Here is a 22,533-nt window from a genome sequence, read left to right as displayed (position 1 = left end):
GCTGCTGATGCATACTAATGCATAGAGTTAATGGAGGATCAGCTCACAGCAGCACAATACAACAAGCTGTAGACTGTTGTGAGAGTTAAGGAGAGCTCCAGGTCAGGCCTATTCAACTACATTATAGAAGGGGCAGATTTGGCAGTTTAAAAACAATGCATTTTTTCCCCACTTTGGTTATTAGTTTTTACAATCAAAAAAGAAACATTGCTTACAAAAGTACAGTAACAATATAATAACATAGCAATGCACCTTTTAGTTAGACTGTTGTTAATGCCCTCTTAAAAAAAAAATTCAAACAGAGTACTATGGCAGTTAATATATAGAAAGTACAATATACAGTTAGTGTGTAGTGTTGGGAGAGACTTCTCTCAATGTTAAGGATCAGTACACCCAAATTACACAGACACATTTTCTCTCACAGTATCTGTACAGGTTTATTTTGTCCAGGTTTTAAGATCTCTGTCTGAGATTTCTGCCTCCAAAACAACTATCTAGAGGTGATGGAATTTAGTTTGTGTGAATCAAAACACTAAAAGTTCCATTTCAAAATATAAAAGCAAAAAGTTGTTTTCAAAAGTACCATTCTGGTCACAATGAATAATCTGCAGACCTCACTTGGCTACCTAATGTAATCTGGGGGAACCAACCCTTTGAAAAAAAAAAAAGAAACCAGGATTATTGAAGCAATTAACCATTAAATCTCAGAAAATGACATGATTGATTTTTAACTTTTTTTATGACAAAGCATGTGACAGTTCTGACAAAACATACAGAGCATAAAAGGTACATATAAATCCAAGAAAACCACTTCATAGTCTTAACTGTAGGATATTATGTACTGCAAACAAGAACAAAGGCATCACAACGTTCCAGGTAATTGGTTTGATCTAGTCTCAGCTCTATACTGGACAGCTTTCCTTGGGGCTATAGAAAAAGTACTGCTTGTTTAAGTTAAGACTAGTTCTTGCCAATTACAAGTGGGTGCTGTGACAGTAACAAGTCTGATTTTCCTTCTCCCAAATATTCCCATGCCCCACATATTGTAGCTGGAAGGTGAAAAAAAAAGGAAAAATGACTTGAAGATGTTAAGATTGAGGGAGATGTTGTATGAGGTAACTAAGCCTTTGAAAAAATTATACAGTATCCTAGCAGTATATATTGTATCCATGGTCATTTCAATCACATCAGTTCAGGCTGGCAATTTTTTATGAGCGGTTTGATCCAGTGGCACCGTCTTCATCATCAGGTGGACAGGCAACAAAATCAGCCAACATGGAGGCCATGGCATCGTCATCCAGCTGAAGGACAGACAAAGAGAGACAACTGCTGACAATGTTTGCACAATGTTACTATAAAAAGGCACCATGTGTAAAATGGATGGGATAATGCTGCATCAATCCTATACATATTTGAACCAGGAAATCCCAAAGCAGAATCAAATTTTTACCTTTTTCTTCTCAGTGCTTTGCCCCGCCTCTTCCTCCCTGTGCACCTCCTCTCTCTTCCTCTTCACTCCTTTCCCCTCCTCTCCATCACTATCTCTGCCTCCTCCTCCTTCAGTCTCCTGCTCTGCTTTTATTTTTTCTCTTGTCTCAGGGTCTGTCTCCTCTTGGTCTTTTGTGTTCACATCTCTTGAGGTTTCAGAATCAGCCGCTGCTATGTCTCCTTCTTTAACAGCTACTAGCTGTTCCTCCTGCTGACTTGATGGCTGGTCATCACTCATGGTGGCTTCCGGTACAGGGTCAGCTCCTGACTCCTGTTGAATTGAAGAGAGTCAGCTTTGGTTGGAGAACTCAGTTGCCTTGTAACAACACTAAGAATATCAGTTTCATTTATCTACCATTAGTGGAACAAATCATGTAAGAGAACACTTCTGGAGCTTCTCAGCATTCTCCTAAACAACTGAATTAGCTGGGGACTTCTTTTAAAAAGAAAAAAACAATTTTAAAAAATGGCTCTTGGATAACTGGCATTATACAAGTCTCCAAAAGCCCGGAGATCTCAAATTGGTTTTTAAAAAAAGATTAGTTATTTACAACCTCGACAGGTAGTCGAGTTTGTGTACCAACTTCAGACAGGGTGTGCGCTAACACTTTTTCCTCAGCAGCCACAGTGAAGATTTCAGGATGGATGGAGAAAGGATGTAGAAAACATCTTAAAATCAATTTGGGATCTCAGTGCTTCTAGAGACTTGGATTACACCAGATGAGCTCTATGGAGCCATTTTATGTTAATTTGGAGTTTTGTTATGCTTTTAAACAAGTCCCGATCTACTTCAGTTGTTTAGGACAATGCTGCATCGCTGTTTTGCTGTGAAGCTCCACAAAAGTTTGGTGGATTACAAAACTGCACCCAACTTTTCATCAGAATTGGGGTCGAGTTGATTATGACATTTTTGGGTGAATTTATCTTTTAAATTGCCAGTGATCAGTGAAAAAGTGTGAAACCACCAGCAGCAACACCATCTTCCACATGCTAGCAGAATGCATGATTAAATGGGATAAAATGGTGGCCTATTCTCAATTGCACTACTAGTGGTCAACAACTTCACAGGTTGCCTTCAGTGTTAGGTTTGAACAGGGCTAAATGTAGACCAGAAGCTGGATGAAGACCTTACATGTCTTCAGAGTTCACAATGACACATAATTCAGACTTATTCTAGGAATGGACTATACAGTTGCAGCAACATGACATTTATAGGAATCATTAGATGGCTGCATATCTGTGTGTGTTTATTACTACCTGTGAGGGTTTAATATACAAGGGGCAATATGTGTTTGTTAAAAAGATTGCAAAATAACTAAAATTATTAACAGAATGTGAATCTGTAGCAGTATTGACATCATGATGTCTATGTTTTGTGTTGCAGAGATATCAACTGCAGTTAGCATGCCACCTAGCTAGCCCTGTCTCATCACAGTCCAAAGCTCCTATGCTACAAGTGTAAACACTAACCCTGCGTTCCAATACTACCATACTATTTAGTGTGCCAGAAAAAGATTTAGTATGTCCCAGTATGCCAAAAAATATCAGGATGTCCAACTACATCCGGTCACATTTTGCAGTATGCAAGCCAGGATGCTTTTCTAGCCATTCTGAACCACAATCATCTGCACAGTGTAAGATACGTCACATATGTCACAGTGTGTCACACAGTATAAACAAGGCTGAGATAGCACAAACATATGACAGCTTACTGACAGATGGCAGACACCACAATGACAGATGAAAGCACTTGTAAGTGCAGGTACTACGTTCTTTGAACGCTCAAATTTTGTGATGGACATAATAGCAAGAGGGTCAAAGTTCAAGGTGCACTGTCATGGCTAAGTAGTATGTCCCAATTGTATGAATATTGCAGGCAACTGTATGTACTTTGTAAGCGCAGCTGCAGTACATACTAAAAGAAAAACTATGCGATTCAGAATGCATCTTAACATTCCCCTAGACCCTGAGCTCCCAGTGTGAACTGGTAGCTGCACAGCTAACTGAGCTAACGGCAGCTATAGTTGGCAGCAGATAGCGGTTACTCTCTGTGATATGCTGCCCCTTATTTGTTTTGACTATGAATTTCACAGGTGGCCGGTGAACTTTATTCAGCCACAATTCCCTGTCTCTCTCTCTCGAGAGAGAGAGGCAAACCATTTGTCATAGATAATACAGAGGTCTTCCATTTGATTCACCAGTGAAAGCAGACAGTGGGGGATATAGGAATGCGATGATTGTGGCAAGAAGTTCTGCCCATTGTCCACATAATCAACTCAATATGCCTGGTCTGAATGGTGTTGCTACGCTAACTTATTCTCTTGAGTCTTGTGCCTTTGTCACAAATGGAATTGTGACTTTAATTAAATCCATCACGGATACCTTTGAATATTATTATTATCCTCGATTGTTCCGATAACCTTCTGCCTAACTTACATTGTTTTCCCTCTTTCCCTCATACCAGCTTATAGAAAACTTCAACCGAGTTAATGGTTAATGGATTTAATGGATATCTTAACTCAGATGAGATGCTACATGGAAGACTAGACCTGTCTCTGCCGGTTGCATGGCAACCAGCTGTTAAACAGTGAATGGTTGTCATCAAACTTCTGTTTTTGTACAGATTAAGCAAATAAATACTGGGTTAATCATTCAGCTTTATAAGAGCTTACAGGTGGAGTATGTTACTGTACAGGTACACTGGATGGGTCAGATGTTCCCTTGTTTATGCTAAACTAACCAGCTGCAAACTGGTTTCACTGTCCATTTCACATTTGTTCCACTTTTTTTGCACTTTAATTCTCGTCAGTGCTTACACTTAAACTTCAACTTCAACTTCTTTCATTTGGCTCATTTCAGGAGTCCTCCATCAACTGCAATTTCAACTCATTTCAGCTGGCATCATTTTAGAGCTTTTCTTCATTTCTGTCATCCTTACACCCTTTTTTGTATTTCAGACTACTTAAACACTGTAAGCCGTAAGTATGCTTCAAAAGGTGAGATTTCCATGAAGTCATGTTTCTAATCACACATGTCTGTCTCTCTATCTCACCTATATTCTAATATCAGTTGTTTTGTAAGTATTCTTACTAGTATCTTAGAGTTTGTTAAAAATGACTCATCCAGCACTCCTGTATACTAATTTTTCTTCCAATTAATGCTTTTTAAATTTTTATGAGGCTGCCATGGATGTTTATAAAGAGAAGGATGCTGTCGGAGCAGGGTGTTCCAGGGGCCAGATGGGAAGGATTACTGTACTAAAACACAAACTTATAACTTTATTCACTAATTTAGGTAAAACTGGATCATATTTTATGGAGAAAGTATTTTCTGATGTCCTTCAGCTGCTCTGCCTCTAGACAGATAGCTATACTTGTTGCTAAAGTAACTGCTAAACAGCCTCTCAATGAACACTGGACTGGGGCAGTATGTGTTTTCCGCAAACAATGGAAGCTGGTTACAGTGATTTATGGAGTTTCCTGATGGACAGATACCATTAGCTTTGTGCTAAAGTAAACAAGAACTGATGATGAATGTAGTGGATTTAAGGCAGTTAGCTTGGTTAGCGGCCCCATTTGCCGACTCAGGGGGTCTTGAGCCAAACCAGGCAAGATAACCACCTCTGTTTTGTTTTCGGTGTTATTAAACTGGCCTCTGTCTCAACATAGGTGTTGTCTGGCCGTGTTCACTGGAAGCTGATGTGGTGTAACACACAGTCAGTGCAATTTGCTACTGTAAACACCAATCAATAACAATGAAAAGTCCTCCTCAGCTACCTGTTCTTACAGGAAACACTTCGCTATGCCAAAGCAAATAACACCTGAAAGCTGTTTCATGGAAACTTTTAAGCTGTGGTGGTACCTGTAGATTCTTATTGGTTGTGCATTCTTCTGAGGCAGCCTTCGACTCAGTCTCATTGGCTCCTTGCTCCCACAGGTTTGCTTCCTCCTGCAGTGCTCCTCCTCCCTCCCCTCTTCCTGCTTCCACCCCCCCCTCCTCAGCCTCGTCTCTCTCCTCCATTGCTCCTCCCGTGACACACAGGATCTGTGGCATGGTGGGGTCATCCATCCTTTCACTTTCATCCTCCTCTCCCTCCCCCTCTCGTGCCTCCTCCAGGACTCCGATGCTCTCCACCTCCTGCACCTTCATCCTGTCCTCCCCAAACAGTGCTCTGTTGGTCTGGATTTCCTCTATCCCTCCCTCTGCTTCTCCCTCCACACTGAAGCCAGGCATCTCTCCTTCATCCACTACTGCTCGAAGCATCTTCCCCTCCTCTGTCCCTTCCTCTCCAGCCTTGTCCTCTGCTCCCTCCAGTGGAGGTATGTCCCCATCCTCCTCCTCCTCCTCTTCCTCCAGCTCATCCCCCTCTTCTTCGTCATAATCCTCATACTCTTCCCCATCATAAAACTCTTCATCACCAAAATCACTCACTTCCTCCTCCTCCTCCTCTTCCATCCCTTCCTCTTCCTCCTCCTCCAGCTCTTCATCATCCTCCATGTCTTCCTCTTCCTCCTCCTCATCGTCAGTGCTGTTAATGTTGATGACACCAGAGTCTTCGTTGCTGGGGGGTGGTGGTTGGTGTTGGTGGAGATGCCGTCCCTGCTGGCTCAGCTGATTCTGCAGCTGGTGTATCTGAAGTGGCAGGCCGATGGGACCAGGCTGACCCGGGGTGGAGGGCTGCAAGAGCATCTGTTGGAGTTGTGGTCTGCTGGGCAACGAGTCCCCCAGACCACCAGGTGGAGCTGTGAGTGTGCTGGAGTTCAAAGGTGGAACCAGGGACACCACCGAGGCCCCGGAAGAAGGGAAGGAGTTGATAGGGGTGGTGGAGGTGGTGAGTAGGGGGGAGGAGGTGGCGAGATCATTGGGAAGTGAGACCCCGTCCATTGTCGTGGTTGTTGCTGTGGTGGGGACCATGGTGACAGACTCGCCTCCTGGTAGTGCAGCTGTAGTGCCCCCTTGTGCAGCAGAGGCCATGTTCTGAGAGTTTGCTGCTGCCGACTCATCCTGCTGGTTCTCCATGTTGAGCATCCCCGGAGGAACGATGACCACGCTGTCATCTGAGTCACTGGCTAGAGAGATCTCAACATCGTCTGCTTCCTCTCTGTCGTATCGGACAAACACGGGTCTCTGCCCCTCTGGAGGGGCCAGTCCGGCAGGGTCCTGCTGGTGGTGTGCATGCGGGGAAAGGATCATGTCTCCTGGGGTGGGGGTTTGGCCTGGCAGTCCTGGGACCAGGGAGAGGTGGTTCTCCAGAGAACCCAGCAGGGAAGCGTGGCCCAGGCCGAGGGGATGGCGGGTTGGAAAGGGAGGACCAGGGGCAGGGCCTCCTAGGAGGGTTGGCAGAGTGAGACCAGGGGTAGGTCCCTGGGAGGAGGGGAGAACTTGAGCGGTAGGGGTGGGTTTCAGGGCGAGTGGTGGCAAGGGCAGGGCGATGGAGGGAGTGCGAGGGTGGAGGAGGGAGTTACAGATGGTCAGAGCCTCAGTACAGAATGTAGAGACCTGGGAGGGGAGAGAGGATGGACAAGCACAGAGTTATTAAAAACTGTGAAATGACTGACAGCAAAATGTAAGCAAAGTACATGATGCTGGTACTGAGGTGTTTTCGTTGCCATGTTCGACACCTCTGGGTGTAGTTCAGAGACTATTGTCACAAAAATAGAAAACTGTTTTCAAGAATCATCCACTTTTAAAGTTTCACCAGAGAAAAGTACAATTGCTATGGTTACCTGCAATTCAATACGCCTCTTTACCATTCTAAGTCATATTTACATAGACAAGAGTACTGATTGAAAAATCCCTGTCGCATCATTTTTTTAAAATAAAAATAATCTCAGATAAGACTGAAGTCCTTATCATTACTTCAGACTGCACAGTTTCTTTCATCTAAGAAACATTGTTAAAGTCAGGTCTGTAGTATCACAGCCCGAGCCAGAAATGATAGTTTGTGTTTCTATATAATCCCAGCTAGAATACTGCAATACCCTTGTGCAAGTTATTATTTCTACAAAATAATCAAGTGTGTTTAAGTGTTTTATTGTAAGTATTATTATTTTTGAATGTTAATGACTTAATGATTCACATGATTTGTGTTTAAGACAGTCCACATTAAGCCATGGTAACTTTCTGGGAAAGGTGAAACACAATTTGAAACATTAAAATGTTTTAGTTTAGTTTTAGTTTCTGTGAGTTTCAGACTTGTTATCTACTCTGAGGCCAAAGCTGGCAGCCCTGCCCCCAGGCACGCCTGTTATCAGAGTGGACAAAACGGAGGGACATCCCCCTCTGAGCTCACTTCTTGCACTTCTTTAACACTTTTTGAAACTCTTCACTTTAAGTTTTAAGTTCTTTACTTCACGTTTTACTCTCTTCGAGACCTCACTCTTAAGAGAAGTTGCTCGCGCATTATTTCTTTTAACTTTTATACTCTTCACCTTCAACTTTCATTAAGCTTCTTCCAGAACTAAGTTCTGTTTTTAATTGTCTTACCAAGTCAAGTATTGTGACCTGACTTAGGAAAAGTGAACTTTGATTTGAAATCCTCTCGTACTAAGTTAACTAAAGACAACTTGATCGGCCAACGAAGCATCCTTGAGTTATTTTAGCAAAGAAGTTAAATTAGTTTATCAGTCAGAGCCTAAGAACCACCACTCAAAGCGACTGAAGAAGACCATCATCATCATCATCCTCTTCATCAAGACCATCATCATTAACGAAGACGTTACAGCGACCAGCTGCTTAAGAAACCGTGTGAACGGTTTTCAACAAAAGAAAGACTTTTTTACCGGGCCGAACCAGCTCTGCTTTTACCCCTTATCTAACCCGAGTGGTGCCACCCAGTGGGTATTGGATCGAGACTGCCACCCTGCAAGGGTGGCAGTCTCGATCTCCAGCGGCCTTGGCTGTCCTGTTAAAGGACAGCCAAGGCCGCTGGAGATGACCACCTGCCACTTGCTGACCCTACAACCAACATTTCACGATAGATAGAGATAGTAAAATGCATTTATACAGTTTTCCCTTGTTAGATCCATGAGCTTATAACCACGTGATTTGTTGACTTGTTGGTAGATGTTGACTGTCAAATAAAGGTCATAAAGATAGAGTTATTGGCACTGCATAATTTTCCTGCTGTTCATTTGTTCCATTTGAGTTTTGGTGACTCAGATAAAATTAGAACTCATTGATCTGTTCCTCAAACCAGTCACCACACATATACCATACAGCAGTCTCTCCCTCTTAAACTCTTACTTTCTCACTCACAACAATCACTTACCTTGAGGTTGCGGTCATTGCGTCCGTTGCTGAGGATGGACACAGCACAAGTCAGAGGTGGGGGCCAACAGGGTGATGGGACCAGGACCAGAGCCAGCAAAAACCTGAAAATTAATACCAACAAAACAATGATATGAACACATCTACACCATGCAGACTTTATTGTTCTTATATTTGCAATAATGTATATATCAAACTGAACATTAGACAGACAGGTATGAAGTAAACTCAAATCATTTAACTGAATTCAGGCACACTCTCAGCTCTGAGTTTATTAGAAATAACAAATAACATTTGGTCTTGGACTTTTTTAGTACCAAACAGTAGAATGTTGCTGACTGCTCAGTTATGAGTGTGGTGCACCACCTGCTCTAATGACAAGTGTCATAAGATAACTTTTGTTCTGAATTGACATTATATTAATATAATTGACTTGGCCACCTAAAGTCAGTCAAAATATTCATGCAGGCAGTATAGTGGCACAGTCGATAGCACTGTAACTTCACAGCTCGCAGGCCCTGGGCGGGGGTTTCTCCACCCATCAAATCATGTAGAACACCAATTTTCCTGTCAGTGTCCATGACCAAGGATTAGGGATAGCATCAATATTAGTATGTATAAACAACAGGATGAAAATTAGCAGGGATAGTGATAGCAGCCACTAAAACATGAGTTCTTCTTGGGTATTGAGAAGCGCCAGTTTATTCATGGTCAAACTGTAACCTGTACTGCTCATTTACTACCACTCGACAACTTCACTGCTAAACTTTCTCCATGCTCAGATTGGTAACATCTGTCTGCCCTGAGTACTTCTAGCATTGCTCTCCCCATTTCTGTTGCCAAAAACTCCTCTTTTAGCATGTATAAAGGAAGCTTGGAGGATGAAGCATGACTCCCATTTCCAACTATAGTCATGCTCCATGGTTCCATTTTAGAACCAGCTTAAAATTTGTAAACTTTTTATTTGGCAAAAAACTTTTCAGTGTGGCTCAACAACATTCTCAGAAGACGACTAAGAAAAATATGAAATATCATAAAAATACCAAAATACACTGAGGTGGGCTTTAAGTCTTTTACTATCCTCCTGAAGTTATAGTGACAGGCGACATAATGAAACTTGACATTACCTTAAATAAAATTAGGCTTCTGATTCTAGTTCTGAACGTTCTCTTGAAAACATTTGAGTAAGTACACAGCTCAGGAAAATATATAATCTACCCTAGGTCTGATTGCTTTAAGACATTTTAGTGCCAACATGTAACATGTTATCTTTAATATATTCTGTGTCTTGCATAGATCTATTATGTCAGAGTAATTATACATTTTAAAAATGTTGGATTCACTGCATTTTAATCTAATCTATTTTACCACAACCTGAATTCCTAATAATTTAGATTTATGTGTTGTAGTGCCTCCCCATTGAAAACTGCCTTGCTCTGCCACTGCTTACTTCAGCAGACAGTTTATGCAAAGGACTACTAAGTGTGGATCTCAACACTTTAGATTACAGCTGACTGTTAGCCTTTAACATCATAGTCATTAATAAGTTATGGCAAAAGGTATTTAAAACACGTACATTGAAAGTAATAACCAAAACCATGGCACTTGTACATCTATGATGTGAATGACTGTCGTACCTGTACAGCTCTTGTCGGCTGAGAGCACTGCTGTACTGTCCACTGATGCCCCCTGCAGATTCACATGAAGTGTTGCTGCTGGACTGTTGCTGTTGTAAACGCACACACAGTGGCAACACCACATCATGTAGGCGCTGTGAGAAAAACAAGAGCAGAAAACCACTGACTGTTTGCTATTAAAGAAGAGAATGATGTATCCATCATAAGTAAGTAAGTGATTACACGATGAAGACAAAATGGGAGAATCATCACATCTTATCTAAGAACACTATAATTTAACAGGAAAATTACAGAAAATAACAAAATGTGTGTTCAGATAGATCAGCTGCTGCACTATTCAGTATTAGTAGTTAAGCAGTTACAGTCAAGATCTTAATGTTCTGGTTAAAAAAGAAATTAATTTCCCCAAACAGTGTTTTTGCATGTTTCAGCTGCATTACCATGCAGCAACAATGTAACCCTGACATTTACCTTGTGTATATCATCCTTTAGCAGTGTACCGCAGGTCAGTATGATTTGCCTCAATACTGTTAAGAAGAAAATAAATGTGTGAGATTACACCAAAAATACAGAAGCACAGAAATCACAGGACTATTATATAAAGATGTAATCACCCCTGAGGGCTGAAAGGCAAGTATCCTGATTCGCCAGAAGGTCTCCTTTTCTCTGGAGTGACGGCCCGACTGCATCTGCTATGACTAATGTTTTTGTCCGCCGCGGGCCAGGCTTCCCTCCAGGAACAACATCTGCTGACAGACCCGCCCGAAGCTGTGGGAAATGACACAGAGGGATAAGAGGGATAGAAGGGCAGCTTGAGCAACACTTACATGCTGCTGCATTGACATATGACAAACAGCTGACACATTTTTTATCACAGATCAGGATACAAACACTCAGGATAAGTTGATTGTGGTGACTTTCCATTATCAGGATAATCATGAATATTCTCATGAGTCACATGAAAACACTGTCTACAACGTACAGTCTTATGTTGATTTCCAGATTTATTTTGCGTTGCCACAAGGGAGAGCCCCATCTTTCCAGTAATTCCAAAATTGTATGTTAGTCACTATGGCTGAAGGCTCAGTTTGCTCGTTGTATGCCCCACAAATAAAGTTTAATCAGATGTGTGGCATTTCTATGGATTCCGAACTAAATAAAAAGAGAGCGATGACATGCCCTCCCATGGAACCTGCTGATGGACACCAGAATCTCCAATTTGCAATCTGCGTGACCACCAGCCAGGTCTTTTTGCCAAACAGTTTGTTTTTCGCAAAAAGGATGTTCACAAAAAAAAAAGATGCGTGTCCTATCTGTGATGCAATAAAAATATTTGTTTCTTGACAAAATGTAAGGTTAAGTGATTCCAGTCCTGTCATAATTATCAGGATAATATTGTGTATCGCAATTATTTTGCAGTGTAATTGTGACCAGAAATTTTCAGATTATCCCATTCTAAGTGCAAACTAGTGGTTATTCTAAGGTTCAAAAAGAAAATCTTTAAAACCAACTACATGGTGATTGAACTAACCTTAACAGACTCCGCCCCTGGTGTGATGTCACCTAGCAGGTGGCTAAACAAGAGCTCTGAGTGGCCAGGGCTTCCCTGAAGGATGCTAGCAGAGGTTCCGGCCACCTGGAGCCACAGCTCTAAGGTTCTGTACACTGACACGCGCACGGAGCTGTGGGGTGAAGAAGAGACACAAAAGACAAGTGCTTCAGCTGCAAAGTTTTATCTGACATCAGCATATCATCCACAGTGCTGCTGCTAAATTAACCCCTTCCTTCCCTACCCTGCTGATTTTAAATACAAGCTAGGTAACTTTTCTCAATAGAAAAAGAAAGACTTTAGAGTTCTTTCAGACCTCAGCCCCTTCACAAACCAGTTTTTATCATTAATGTCACCCAGAGCAAACAAAAACATCTACTAAAAAACAGTCTAGTCTAGTCTTTATTTATTATCTTATTATAAAACAGCTAACAGGAGAAATGTTACTGCTTCACTTTGCTTCTTTAATAATGTGGTGGGATCAGTCTGTGGTAGTATTGCAGTTACCTGTAGGCTCTCTGCTGTCCCAAACTGGCTTCAGGTAAAGGCGTCCAGGCAGACAGGGTTTGAGAAAACAGCCTCTGTAGCACAGCAGCATACTGAACCATGCCGCTACGTACACTGTAATACACACAGTCCAGACAAAGTGTCAGTACCACACAACCATCAGCACAGTATTTAAAGTAGTGTTGCCCAAAGTGGGACCAGCAGGCCAAATTTGCCTCGCCATAAGGTTCAATTTGGCCCACCAAATGTTTCTATGGAGAAAAAAAACAAACATATAATATACATATAAAAATAATTCAAATTAAATTAGATAATTCATAATATATACTTGTTTACACCATTTACCTTTTCGTGAGGTAAAAATGCTAAATATGTAAGATCCCCAATAATTAATTATTTGTTATAATCTGAGCATGGCTGGCAGAGTGACAGTTTGCACAGGAAGTCAAGAAATGAAGGGAACTTCAGTAAGTAACATTTTCACATCATAATTCTACAAAACAATACGGGTTTGCTTTTTGCCCATGGCCCACCATTTAGTTTTATTTTTGGCACTCGAAGGGAAAAAATTTGGGCACCCCGATTCAGAGTGTTACATTATGTAGTGGTTGGTATCTATAGAATTATTAAACTATTAACTAGTATTTACTGTACTGAAACAGTTTGTGTGCACATGTCAATACTCACGCTGTGATGAGGGATGATAAGACCTCCAGTGTGTTGGTATGTATGATGGGCAAGACCAGCAACCTCACACTTCCATCTCCTGTTAAATTCTGACACACACACACACACACACACACACACACACACACACACACACACACACACAATTAAAAACACGGATTATGATCAATATTGTATGTTAGCATGTTCTTTAAAAAATGTAGATGCTCTATTGTGCTGCTTATATACAATGCACCACCACCATCTTCCATACATCAATATGCCCTTGATGTGATTTAAAAAGGCCAAGCTGCACAATCACCAATTTTAGTCAGGCAGTGGTTCAAGTTCAGTCTGGTGTCATGTGTATGTGTGTATGTGTGTATGTGTGTATGTGTGTATGTGTGTGTGTGTGTGTGTGTGTGTGTGTGCGCACACTCACTATGCTTTTGGAGCTGACAGCAAGGGCTCGGCACACTAGGTTGAGTATTGGTCTGACAGGCAGACGGACAGCTGAGGCTGGATCCACCCTGGTGGACAGAGATAAAAGGGAATAACCTAAATGGTCTTCTGAGCAAAACATGCTATCACTGTTGTATTTGGTTTTTGATTTACATCGTTATATGTTGCTAAGAGGGAATAAGGCAATTAAAAGGAATGGGGCGGAAATGTTAGTGGTTGTCAAAATAAGTCTACATAGCAGTTAAGCTCCAATGCAGTGTCTTAGTGCCCCTGCATGGCCAATGATGGCTTTAGAATGAAATTTCAACATTTCCTCCAATGTGACAGGCTGATAAGATGTGGCTTTAATTATGCATATGTGACATGAACCTTTGACTAAGCAGTTGTCTTATGCCTAGTGAATGTGTACATCTTGTGTACATAAGCATAATAACATTAATTCTTCAACAGGAGAGACTTGATGTTCTCTTTGATTAGGAGGAAAATTAAGTGTTCATATTTCAGCATTCAGCCAAAATGAGTTGGAAAATAAAATGTATGAGAAACTGCTGAAGTAGCAGACTCCCTTTTCCAATCAATAAATTATGTAGTATCGGATCGGTGTATAGGCTCATGTACTCGGCGATACCAAATTCAGCACTATTTCTTCATTAAAGAGTGGGCTGTTGGCAGTGGGGCCCAAGTAATCTGGACATTGTTTCAGACAATGAAGTTTTCAGTGCTGTATGCATCACAAATGGCATTCCATTGAAATGAGGAGAGGCAGTTTTCTTTAGATATCTAAAAACCTCAGCATTTTAAAGACAAAAAGTATCCTCATAGCTGTAAACCAAATATAAATGAGAAATGCTTTGTTATTTGGGTAAACTCACCCATTAAACGTGGAATTTTCCTTTTATGTTCTGTATAAGTGTTGTACCTGAGCGTGTGTTTGAGTGCTAGGCAGACAGCTGTGTATCTGTGCTGGAGCTGTAGCAACAGCAAGGGATCAGATTGGTCAAGATAAGGAAATGCCAGCTCCACCCCTGGACCTTCGTACTGCACCGTTCCATCTGTCACAGCAAAAGAGCATCACCAAAAGAGCATCATCAAAAGAGCATCATCAGAGTTCAATACATATGCAAAGTGATCATGCTGAACTCATTCCACCCAAACTAACATATTGAGGTGTGTTGACTTCAGACAGAATCTTCATCTATTTAAGTCAGCAAACTTTCTTGAAAGTGCTGGGAGAGATTCCCATTTCATCGACCAACATCATGATATTTATATGTCAGGTGTGTAAATGACATATAGAAGTAGATCATCCCTGAATATGACCCCAAAAGAAGCTAAACAGAGGAATTCAACCACCACTAATAGAAAAGTGTACCTGTTTCTGAACCCTGGTATATCTGAGCCAGTAGGCCATTGGCTGAGGCTAGTAGGCAGTGAATCTGATTGGTCCAACCCTCAGCTCTGCCAGCACCCACCCCTCTGTCCAACAGGCCCCCCAGGCAGGGCAGGCGACCATAACATTGACAGGCCATCTGAAGAAAGACAGTGGGACAGAGTGAGATGATGAAATGTTAAAAAGGTTGCAGAAAAACAGCTCCACTTTCCATGTTCTGTTCACCTGTTGAGTTTGCACTGCACCTTTTTGTGAATAAATCTAGTCTTACTGCCAAAAGGCAGGAGTTGAAAGTGTTTGTGATAATTTGTGAAAATAAAAAAACTGCTGTTACTGATCAATGCACTACATCTCTATTACCGTCTGTTATTAGACGCTGGGGTACGTTGGTGTTTCTTGTCTCTTGGCCGCTATTAGTGTGTTTCTTTCAATTATGCCATTGTTATTCACGCTATTGTTTTCTTAGCTAAGCTTCCCCAGTAAAGCCAACTTTTTTAGGGCTTTTGTGTTTTTCATATGTAGGAAAGCTGAAAATCTTTGCAGGAAAGATCTATGTGCATCAAAGGCTGTGGGTCAGAATGAAACCCAGGCCACTGCTAAAGACTCAGCCTTTGTACATCTGGCAAATTCTCTACCAGGTGAGCTACCAGGGCACCCCAACAAAGACCCTTTTAAACCTGGCACACAGATGTACGTTGGATGCTCGATATCACTGTCCATCGCGATGTTTCACTGTGGAGATCATCATATGCCATTTGGTAGACATCACCCAACCCTAATCTAACTAGTAAGGAATAACTTTGTGGGGGGAAGAGTACCTCGTTTGTCTTTTGATTACAAATTCATTTACAACTATTTTGTGTGGTAGACCAAGAAAAAGTGAAAAGGATAATAATGATTATGAAAGCCCTACATAACCTCTCCACAACAGTGAGAATCACAAACCTCTTGTGTTTTCTTGTTTGTGCTGTCCATTTTGGAGAGAAAATATGCCCCCAGTTTGTCCTAAAAGAAAGAAGAAAAAAAAGACTTCAGGTTTTTCAGTTTTTTCCTCAAATGACTCAAGTTAAACATAGATGATCCATGAAGTTATTTGTTAATAATCTGAGCCAATGATTTGACGATGACAAACAACTAATTCACTGCAGTCTCCACTGTCTCATCTGTCCATCAGTGTGTCTTACCTTGAGGGATCCACAGGCTCTGGGGTAGTAGGTCATGCAGGCCATCATGCCCTCCATGGCTGCCAGCTCACACTAAGATCACAGCAGGAACAAAGAAAATTTAGCTACTAGCAGGACTGAACAAGTCGTTTCAGCATCGACATCGCAATGTGTGCATGCACAATAGTCACACTGCAGAATGTGTATTGTGCAGTAAGGCAGATTAACAAATTATTGATACAAAATGAAAACTCACACAGTTCTCATTTTCCATTACTAATCTAAAGGAAGTCAGTCTGATATTACATCAAGTACAATATAAGGGTACTTGGATGGGAGTTTGTTGCTTGTGAGTGACATACAGGCTCTGCATGCACAGCAAGCAAACCACCAATCATAATAATTCCAAAATATAATATTTACATATATTAATTTCCAAATAGAGCTATTCAAGTAGAAATAGTGGTAAATTTCTTTGTTTATAAAAAGGGTATTCATCTCAATAAAATAGAACTTCATATAGGTGCCTTGGTCAAAATTCAAAAACCCTCACATGGTTTGAGACATCTCTTTCAAATTAAGCTCTTGATGTGCCATTTTGTAACATTGGCCGTTTAATCATGATCATGAGGCCCCGGCATCTTGAAACTTCCTTGTCATAACTGAAGGTCCTGCACTGACCCCTCACCTCTGTCTTAAGGCCCAGCAGAGATGTTAGGATGCCGAGGATGGAGTTGAGGCCGACCTCCCTGGCCAGCTCTGGTAGCTGGGATGAATACTGCAGCACGTCCTTCAGAATGTTTGCTGCAAGCTGGATGGTCTGAACTGGAGCCTGAGACTACAGAATGAAATCCACATACACCAAGGAGAGAGGATGAGAAGGAGAAATCAGAAAGGATGGTGTTGGGCTTTGTAGATTTTCATTTTTCGTAATGTAGGTTTTATCCAAGATACAGACCGACAGTGTTTGAGTGTGTTTGTGTGTGTATCATACCTGTATGACCTGCTGCAGAGAGCGCAGCCAGGAGAGGCAGTGTTGCTGGAACAGATCACTGGAGCTGTCCTTAACCAGCATGGAGAGCAGGCAGAGCCCCTCAAACCTGTGTGTGTGCACACAAACACACACAAAACAAAAATAAAGAGATTTTGTATTGATGCTACTACTTAAATCTTCACCTAAATAATTTGGAGTAACTCTCCAAAAATAGACACACAATTCAATTAAAAACATCCAATGCAATATTTAATTTCTGTCTCTCAATCAAAACAAGAGGCCAAGGACTGGGCAGAGCCAGGAGCAGACCCAGACCTTCTGGAGTCACATGAGATTTTGCTCTGATCTGGAGCTGTTTAAAAATAGGAGGAGAGCTCTGAGATTATCTTTTAACTTTTGGGATTAAGAAGTGGGTTTATCCTGACTCACTTTACTTTGAACATGTTGGAAACATTTGGGATAATGAAAGTTCACAACTCAACAAAATATATAACAAAAGGTCTAGTTCTTACAGATCAGATCTTTACATGTAACACCTTAGTTCTTTTATGGCTGTTGCATTTGGAAAACATTTAACATTTGAGAACTTTGGCTTCTATTGCTACATCAGTGTGTTGAGGTTATTTTCATGCACACAGCTTGTCTTCTCCTTGATTTTAGATACGTGACAAACAGTATCCAAGTTTCTGTTAATGAGGGCTCTTTGGTTTGTTGGGTTGGTAACAGTACATCTGTTGCTCGATATTATTGGCCCATATCGGCCAACACAGACATATCGATATCGATATATATGTTGTCCGATATGAGTCAAGAGGAAAACTTTATTATTTTTGAGATTAAAAAGAAAAACAATAATAATGCCTGGGATAATTTATCAATATTAAATTAGTGAATACACAAAAGCTTAACAATAATAACACAACAACGTTACCATTGGCATCATAGGTCTAGTGCCATTCATTTTCTCACCTCGTCTTGCTCGAGCTGAGTTTGGCATTGCTGAAACCCACGAGACCACCGACGGCGCTCGCGCCCTGCAGGGATAAAGAAATGTGTTAAACAATGAAGGTAAGATATGTTCAGCAGCTCAGCCTCAGCCTCAGCCCAGCCTCAGCCCAGCCTCAGCCCCACAACAGCTCCACACAACAGCTCCACACAACAGCTCAGTGAACCACAAAGCGTGGAGCAGCTGCAGCACAGCGACAGCAGGCAAACAGGTAACTTAACTAGCTTCCAAGCTAACACGCCTCTCTGGGCCGGGCTCTACCTGCGTCGGGAACACGCCATGTTCTCTGTAGCTGGCTAATAGAGCAGGTATATACTCTGGACGCTGTTCTTTCAGAACCGACACCAAACCCTCTGTTAGGCGCATAGCAGATGGGCCACGCAGCCAAGCCGATGTAGCCATCTTGCCTCTCCGCAAAGCGTACGTCACCGGTGTGCGACGATGACGTCAATTTCGTGAACTCTTTGTTGTTGAGCAGCTTCAGCTTCAGCCGCTCAGCTTTCGTGCTTCAGTCTTGAAGAAGTGGATCGTGTCGAGCATATTGAGGTTCACTCCCGTCTACACTGACCTGAGTTGTGTGGACTACACAGTGTGTTCATGTGACGGTACAGTAGAGCCTGTTCTCTGGTCGGATAGCCGCTGACTGGAGCTGTTTTCCTTCCGACTCATGGCTAACGAACGGCTGAGAGCTCTGGAGGAGGTCGAGAAGGAGATAGCCACGATCCTACAGTGTGCCGGTGAGGACAGGGTTCATCTCACAGCACGGCGACTGCAGCATTGCTCATATGAGACGGTTTCATACCGCTGTGGTAATTCCTTAACATTTAAGATTAGTAATCAGACATGGCCGGAACCAAACATTTAGAGGCCCAACAGGCGGAATCTTTCCTCTGCGTTAAGTAGCAGGGTTTGATTCCTTTCATGTAATCGTGACCTTAATATTTATAACCTGAGCAGGGCAGGACAAACAACTAGGCAAAGCGGGCAATTACCCTGGGGCCCTAGACCCCAAGGACCCCAAAAGTCCAAGGGTCACTACATGTCAGTTGGGGTTTTCGTTTCTGGGAAATTTGATTTATTACAGATCTGTTTGAAAATTTGCACCTTTTAACTTGCCTAAGTATACTGGTTGGTTTCAGTGTGTGTGTGTGTGTGTGTGTGTGTGTGTGTGTTGGAGGGGACATCACCTGTCAGTCTGGCTATGGACTTGATCATATATAATTATCTCAAAATCATTTTTCTTTTAAGAAGTTTCCTAAATCAGTCTTATGCTCAGACCTCCACACTTGGCATTTTTAGGCTAAGTTAGGAGCTCTCTGAGAGAATTCTCAGAATGTTTGTGAATACGGGCCTAGGTGTCTTCCTCAGGAGTTGGTGAAGACAGAAAACAGCTAAGAGAGAGTGAACTTACATTCATTACCAGGACAGAAATATGATTCAATATTTCTTTGCGCCTGCTGGATGTCTAAATTGGAAACAATTTGCTAACACATTCTTATATTAACTTTATAGGGTTAATCATCTGTCAGATTTTGTGTTTCTAGCCTGTTCTAGTGACCCTTTGTTGCCCAAAATACAATTAATGTACCTTTTGTAAGTATTGCGTATTGGTGTGCAATCAGTGAGTCATTGTAAATTCAAAATCATGTTTTTGGCACTGCTAACATGTCTGTTCATAAAACTCATATGTTGCTGTATGTTTCCCCTGGCAGGTAATATAGTTCTGGAACTCTCCAAAGACAAACACAATGCCAGTCTCCTGGACAGACAGCTGGTCCAGTTCCAGAGCTCTGTCAATCGAGTGGAGAGCGAACTAAGTGGACAGATCCGCTACCTCACACAGGTCAAACAACACAGTAGTAGAATTAGTTTTTATATTTGTGTATTTTAACTGAAAGACCACTGCTACAACAACAGAGCTTTAGTGTCTCATGGTAGAGGTATTGTAAGTTATATTTAGTATTTTTTATTGCGAAACATATGCTTGCATATTGGCTAAGCTACAGAAGACATCAGATTTTTTTCTCAGAAACCAGATTTTTAATTTTTTTATTTAAAGTTTTAAATTCCAAGAAAAATTCAGAATTCAGAGTTTATTGTCAGAACAGAGAAAAATTTAGAACTAAAATTGTTCATAGTGGCCATAATCCTCCTCTGTACTAAGCTAATATGGAACACCTTCATATTGTAGGTTTGTGTAAAAACTGTAACTGAAAACTGTAAAAAGTAGACTGCATGTACTGTTGTTACAGTGAAATTGTAGGTTTTCCTTCTTTGGTCATTACTTTTTTTATTTTATTGAAATAAATCGTTCAGCCTAAAAGACATTTTATCTGACAGTGGGATTCTCAAGTGCCATATTGTCCAATACTACAATAAATATGTAATCAATCAAACTGCGCCAAAGAGCAGCAGAATAAAGCAGTGGTTCTCCTCTCTTTTTTCCCCAGGTAGCTACTGGTCAGCCTCATGAAGGTTCCACTTATTCAGCTAGGAAGGACTGTCAGATGGCATTGAACAGAGCTGAGTATGCCAAGGTCAAACTGGGAGAATTGGGACGGACATGTGAAGTGATGCTGGAGCAGCAGCAGCAGCAGCAGCAGCAACAGCAGCAACAGCAGCAGCAACAGCAGCAACAACAGCAGCAGCAGCAGCAGCAGCAGCAACAACAACAGTCATGAGAGCAGAGGGGGAAACTGGCTGGATGCTGAGATAGTGTTCACTGAGCAGCATTTCACTGTGATACCTGATGTGACTGTATCTGTCCTCATTCTCCACTTAAACCAACAGCCTTAAAACCTTTTCATAGATCATCTTTATTCTTATTACGACTACTGAGGTATCGTAAGAACCACAAACTTACAAGAAAATACGTTGTTTCATGCAAGTACTCTGATTTTCTCAGTAGAGTGTGTTGCATTTCTGGGTGTATGTTATTGTTCGGCACTCCTGTTCATTTTTCCTATTCATGTGCATAGCAGGCCAAATGTAGGCCTTGATAAGATACTTAAAAATACAACCATAAATACATTAGTCAGGGTTCTTTTTTCTCTTGGAACCCAGAAAGGTAGAAATCCAACAGAAGAAAAGCTGTATGGAATATTGTCAGTCACAAATGTTCTGAGTGATGGAAGTCAAGAATTGAGAGTGGCAGGGACAAGCTCTTCAGCAAACATAGTATATATTTTGTTTGTACTCCAAAATGTGCTCTCAGTATTCCCTTCAGCTTTAGTTTTGTCATATTCTGAGCACCTGAGAGTGTTGGAAGTTACTTCCCAACATTTTTTAGCTGAAAGACGTCTCCAAGACCTGCCAGTGTTTGGCTGTTAGCATCATATCTTTTACATTGTTAGAGCATTTTGGACCGCTGGCAATACTGATGGAGCATGGTGAAAAATACCTCCAGACTGTCCATAATGTGTATCTTGGTAATGGGTTCCAGTTACTCTGCAGCTCATAGAATATGTATGTGTTTTTTACATGATCAGTTCAAGTTAACATCACCCTCGATTATGAAGACTTTTCTTATGTTTTTGACAAAATAAACACATTTTTATTTAAAACCCTTGATGATTATTTGAGTATCTTGTAATAGGTTTTCTTACGACATATATATATAGTATTGATATTACAATATAGCGTATTCGGGAGTTTAATACTTCTCAGGTTTGATTATAGTGATATTGCTGGAGTTAAATGGCTCACATTTACATCACTTTACTATTCTAAAATCTATATGCAAAAACTAGAGAGCCTGTTTCGAGACACTTACAAACTCAGACTGTGACACAGGAAAGACTTGGTGAGCAGAGGGAAAGTGACTCTTAACTCTTTCCCACTGTTTCTGTTTCTTCATACTCCATTAGATGCTTCTATATACAAATTTAAACCAGCAATGCAGTTTAGCTCCCAGCCTAGAGCACATTTTAAATCCCTTAACCTCACCTCACTTTTATGCCTTTTCATACTCCATCATATGCTACTTCAAAAAGATTAAAGCCAGCAATTCAGTTTTGCATCAGCTTCAACAAACCTTAAAAATATTCCCCATCTTTCATATATTATTACTATTATTCAAATTTTAAAGCAAGCAATGCAGTTCAGCATCAGCTGTTCAGTATCCAGAATTCACTCCACTTTTTTATCAGAAATTGCCTTCTGTAGTTGGAACTGACATGTCAAATTAGAAGGGTGGTGAAATCCAGTGAATATATGGTTGATATTTGACAATGACATCACAGTGTAGACAGAATAATCCATGTACCAAAGGCTGTGGTTCTCCAGCTAACCTGTGTTGTATATATACTATGGCTCTAGACTGTGCTCCAATTCATACTATGCAAGAATTAGAGAAAAAGAGGTTGTTGAAAAATGTTTGTTAAAAAATTAACATCATAGGTCA

General features: G+C 41.2%; 2 protein-coding genes across 3 annotated transcripts; one reads left to right on the top strand and one right to left on the bottom strand.

Annotated features, from left to right (window-relative positions):
- Window positions 1–720: 720 nt before the first annotated feature.
- Window positions 721–18,569, bottom strand: pelp1 (proline, glutamate and leucine rich protein 1). Its single transcript, XM_073475304.1, has 19 exons — window positions 18,393–18,569; window positions 18,095–18,159; window positions 17,126–17,231; window positions 16,820–16,969; window positions 16,153–16,224; window positions 15,914–15,973; window positions 14,951–15,107; window positions 14,498–14,630; window positions 13,559–13,646; window positions 13,138–13,226; window positions 12,451–12,564; window positions 11,926–12,076; window positions 11,009–11,162; window positions 10,866–10,921; window positions 10,395–10,528; window positions 8,759–8,861; window positions 5,350–6,987; window positions 1,451–1,759; window positions 721–1,301 (listed from the first exon to the last, which is right to left on the bottom strand). Exons 1-19 carry the CDS (start codon window positions 18,531–18,533, stop codon window positions 1,209–1,211), a joined length of 3,813 nt encoding a protein of 1,270 aa, XP_073331405.1. The 5' UTR covers window positions 18,534–18,569; the 3' UTR covers window positions 721–1,208.
- Window positions 18,173–21,694, top strand: med11 (mediator complex subunit 11). Of its 2 annotated transcripts, none has more exons than XM_073475306.1 (3): window positions 18,173–18,342; window positions 19,844–19,974; window positions 20,582–20,909. In XM_073475306.1, the coding sequence occupies exons 1-3, from the start codon at window positions 18,201–18,203 to the stop codon at window positions 20,810–20,812; spliced, it is 504 nt and encodes a 167-aa protein (XP_073331407.1). In that variant the 5' UTR covers window positions 18,173–18,200; the 3' UTR covers window positions 20,813–20,909. The 2 variants fall into 2 exon arrangements, with proteins under 2 accessions (XP_073331407.1, XP_073331408.1); XM_073475307.1 differs by lacking the exon at window positions 18,173–18,342 and adding an exon at window positions 18,642–18,868 and having other exon boundaries at window positions 20,582–21,694.
- The last annotated feature ends 839 nt before the right edge of the window (window positions 21,695–22,533 follow it).

The sequence above is a fragment of the Pagrus major genome, chromosome 10, assembly GCF_040436345.1.
Source record: "Pagrus major chromosome 10, Pma_NU_1.0".
Classification (NCBI taxonomy): Eukaryota; Metazoa; Chordata; class Actinopteri; order Spariformes; family Sparidae; genus Pagrus; species Pagrus major.
This window is presented reverse-complemented; position numbering and strand designations above follow the sequence as displayed.

Excerpts from the sequence above, each read along its gene's own strand:
- med11 (XM_073475306.1), top strand. The coding sequence starts at position 18,201 with ATGTTCAGCAGCTCAGCCTCAGCCTCAGCCCAGCCTCAGCCCAGCCTC. Across the intron at positions 18,343-19,843 it reads CAGCGACAGCAGGCAAACAG|GTAATATAGTTCTGGAACTC; the intron begins GTAACTTAACTA and ends TTCCCCTGGCAG. Across the intron at positions 19,975-20,581 it reads AGATCCGCTACCTCACACAG|GTAGCTACTGGTCAGCCTCA; the intron begins GTCAAACAACAC and ends TTTTTTCCCCAG.
- pelp1 (XM_073475304.1), bottom strand. The coding sequence starts at position 18,533 with ATGGCTACATCGGCTTGGCTGCGTGGCCCATCTGCTATGCGCCTAACA. Across the intron at positions 10,922-11,008 it reads TTGCCTTTCAGCCCTCAGGG|TATTGAGGCAAATCATACTG; the intron begins GTGATTACATCT and ends TCTTCTTAACAG. Across the intron at positions 6,988-8,758 it reads GCAATGACCGCAACCTCAAG|GTCTCTACATTCTGTACTGA; the intron begins GTAAGTGATTGT and ends CTCCCCTCCCAG.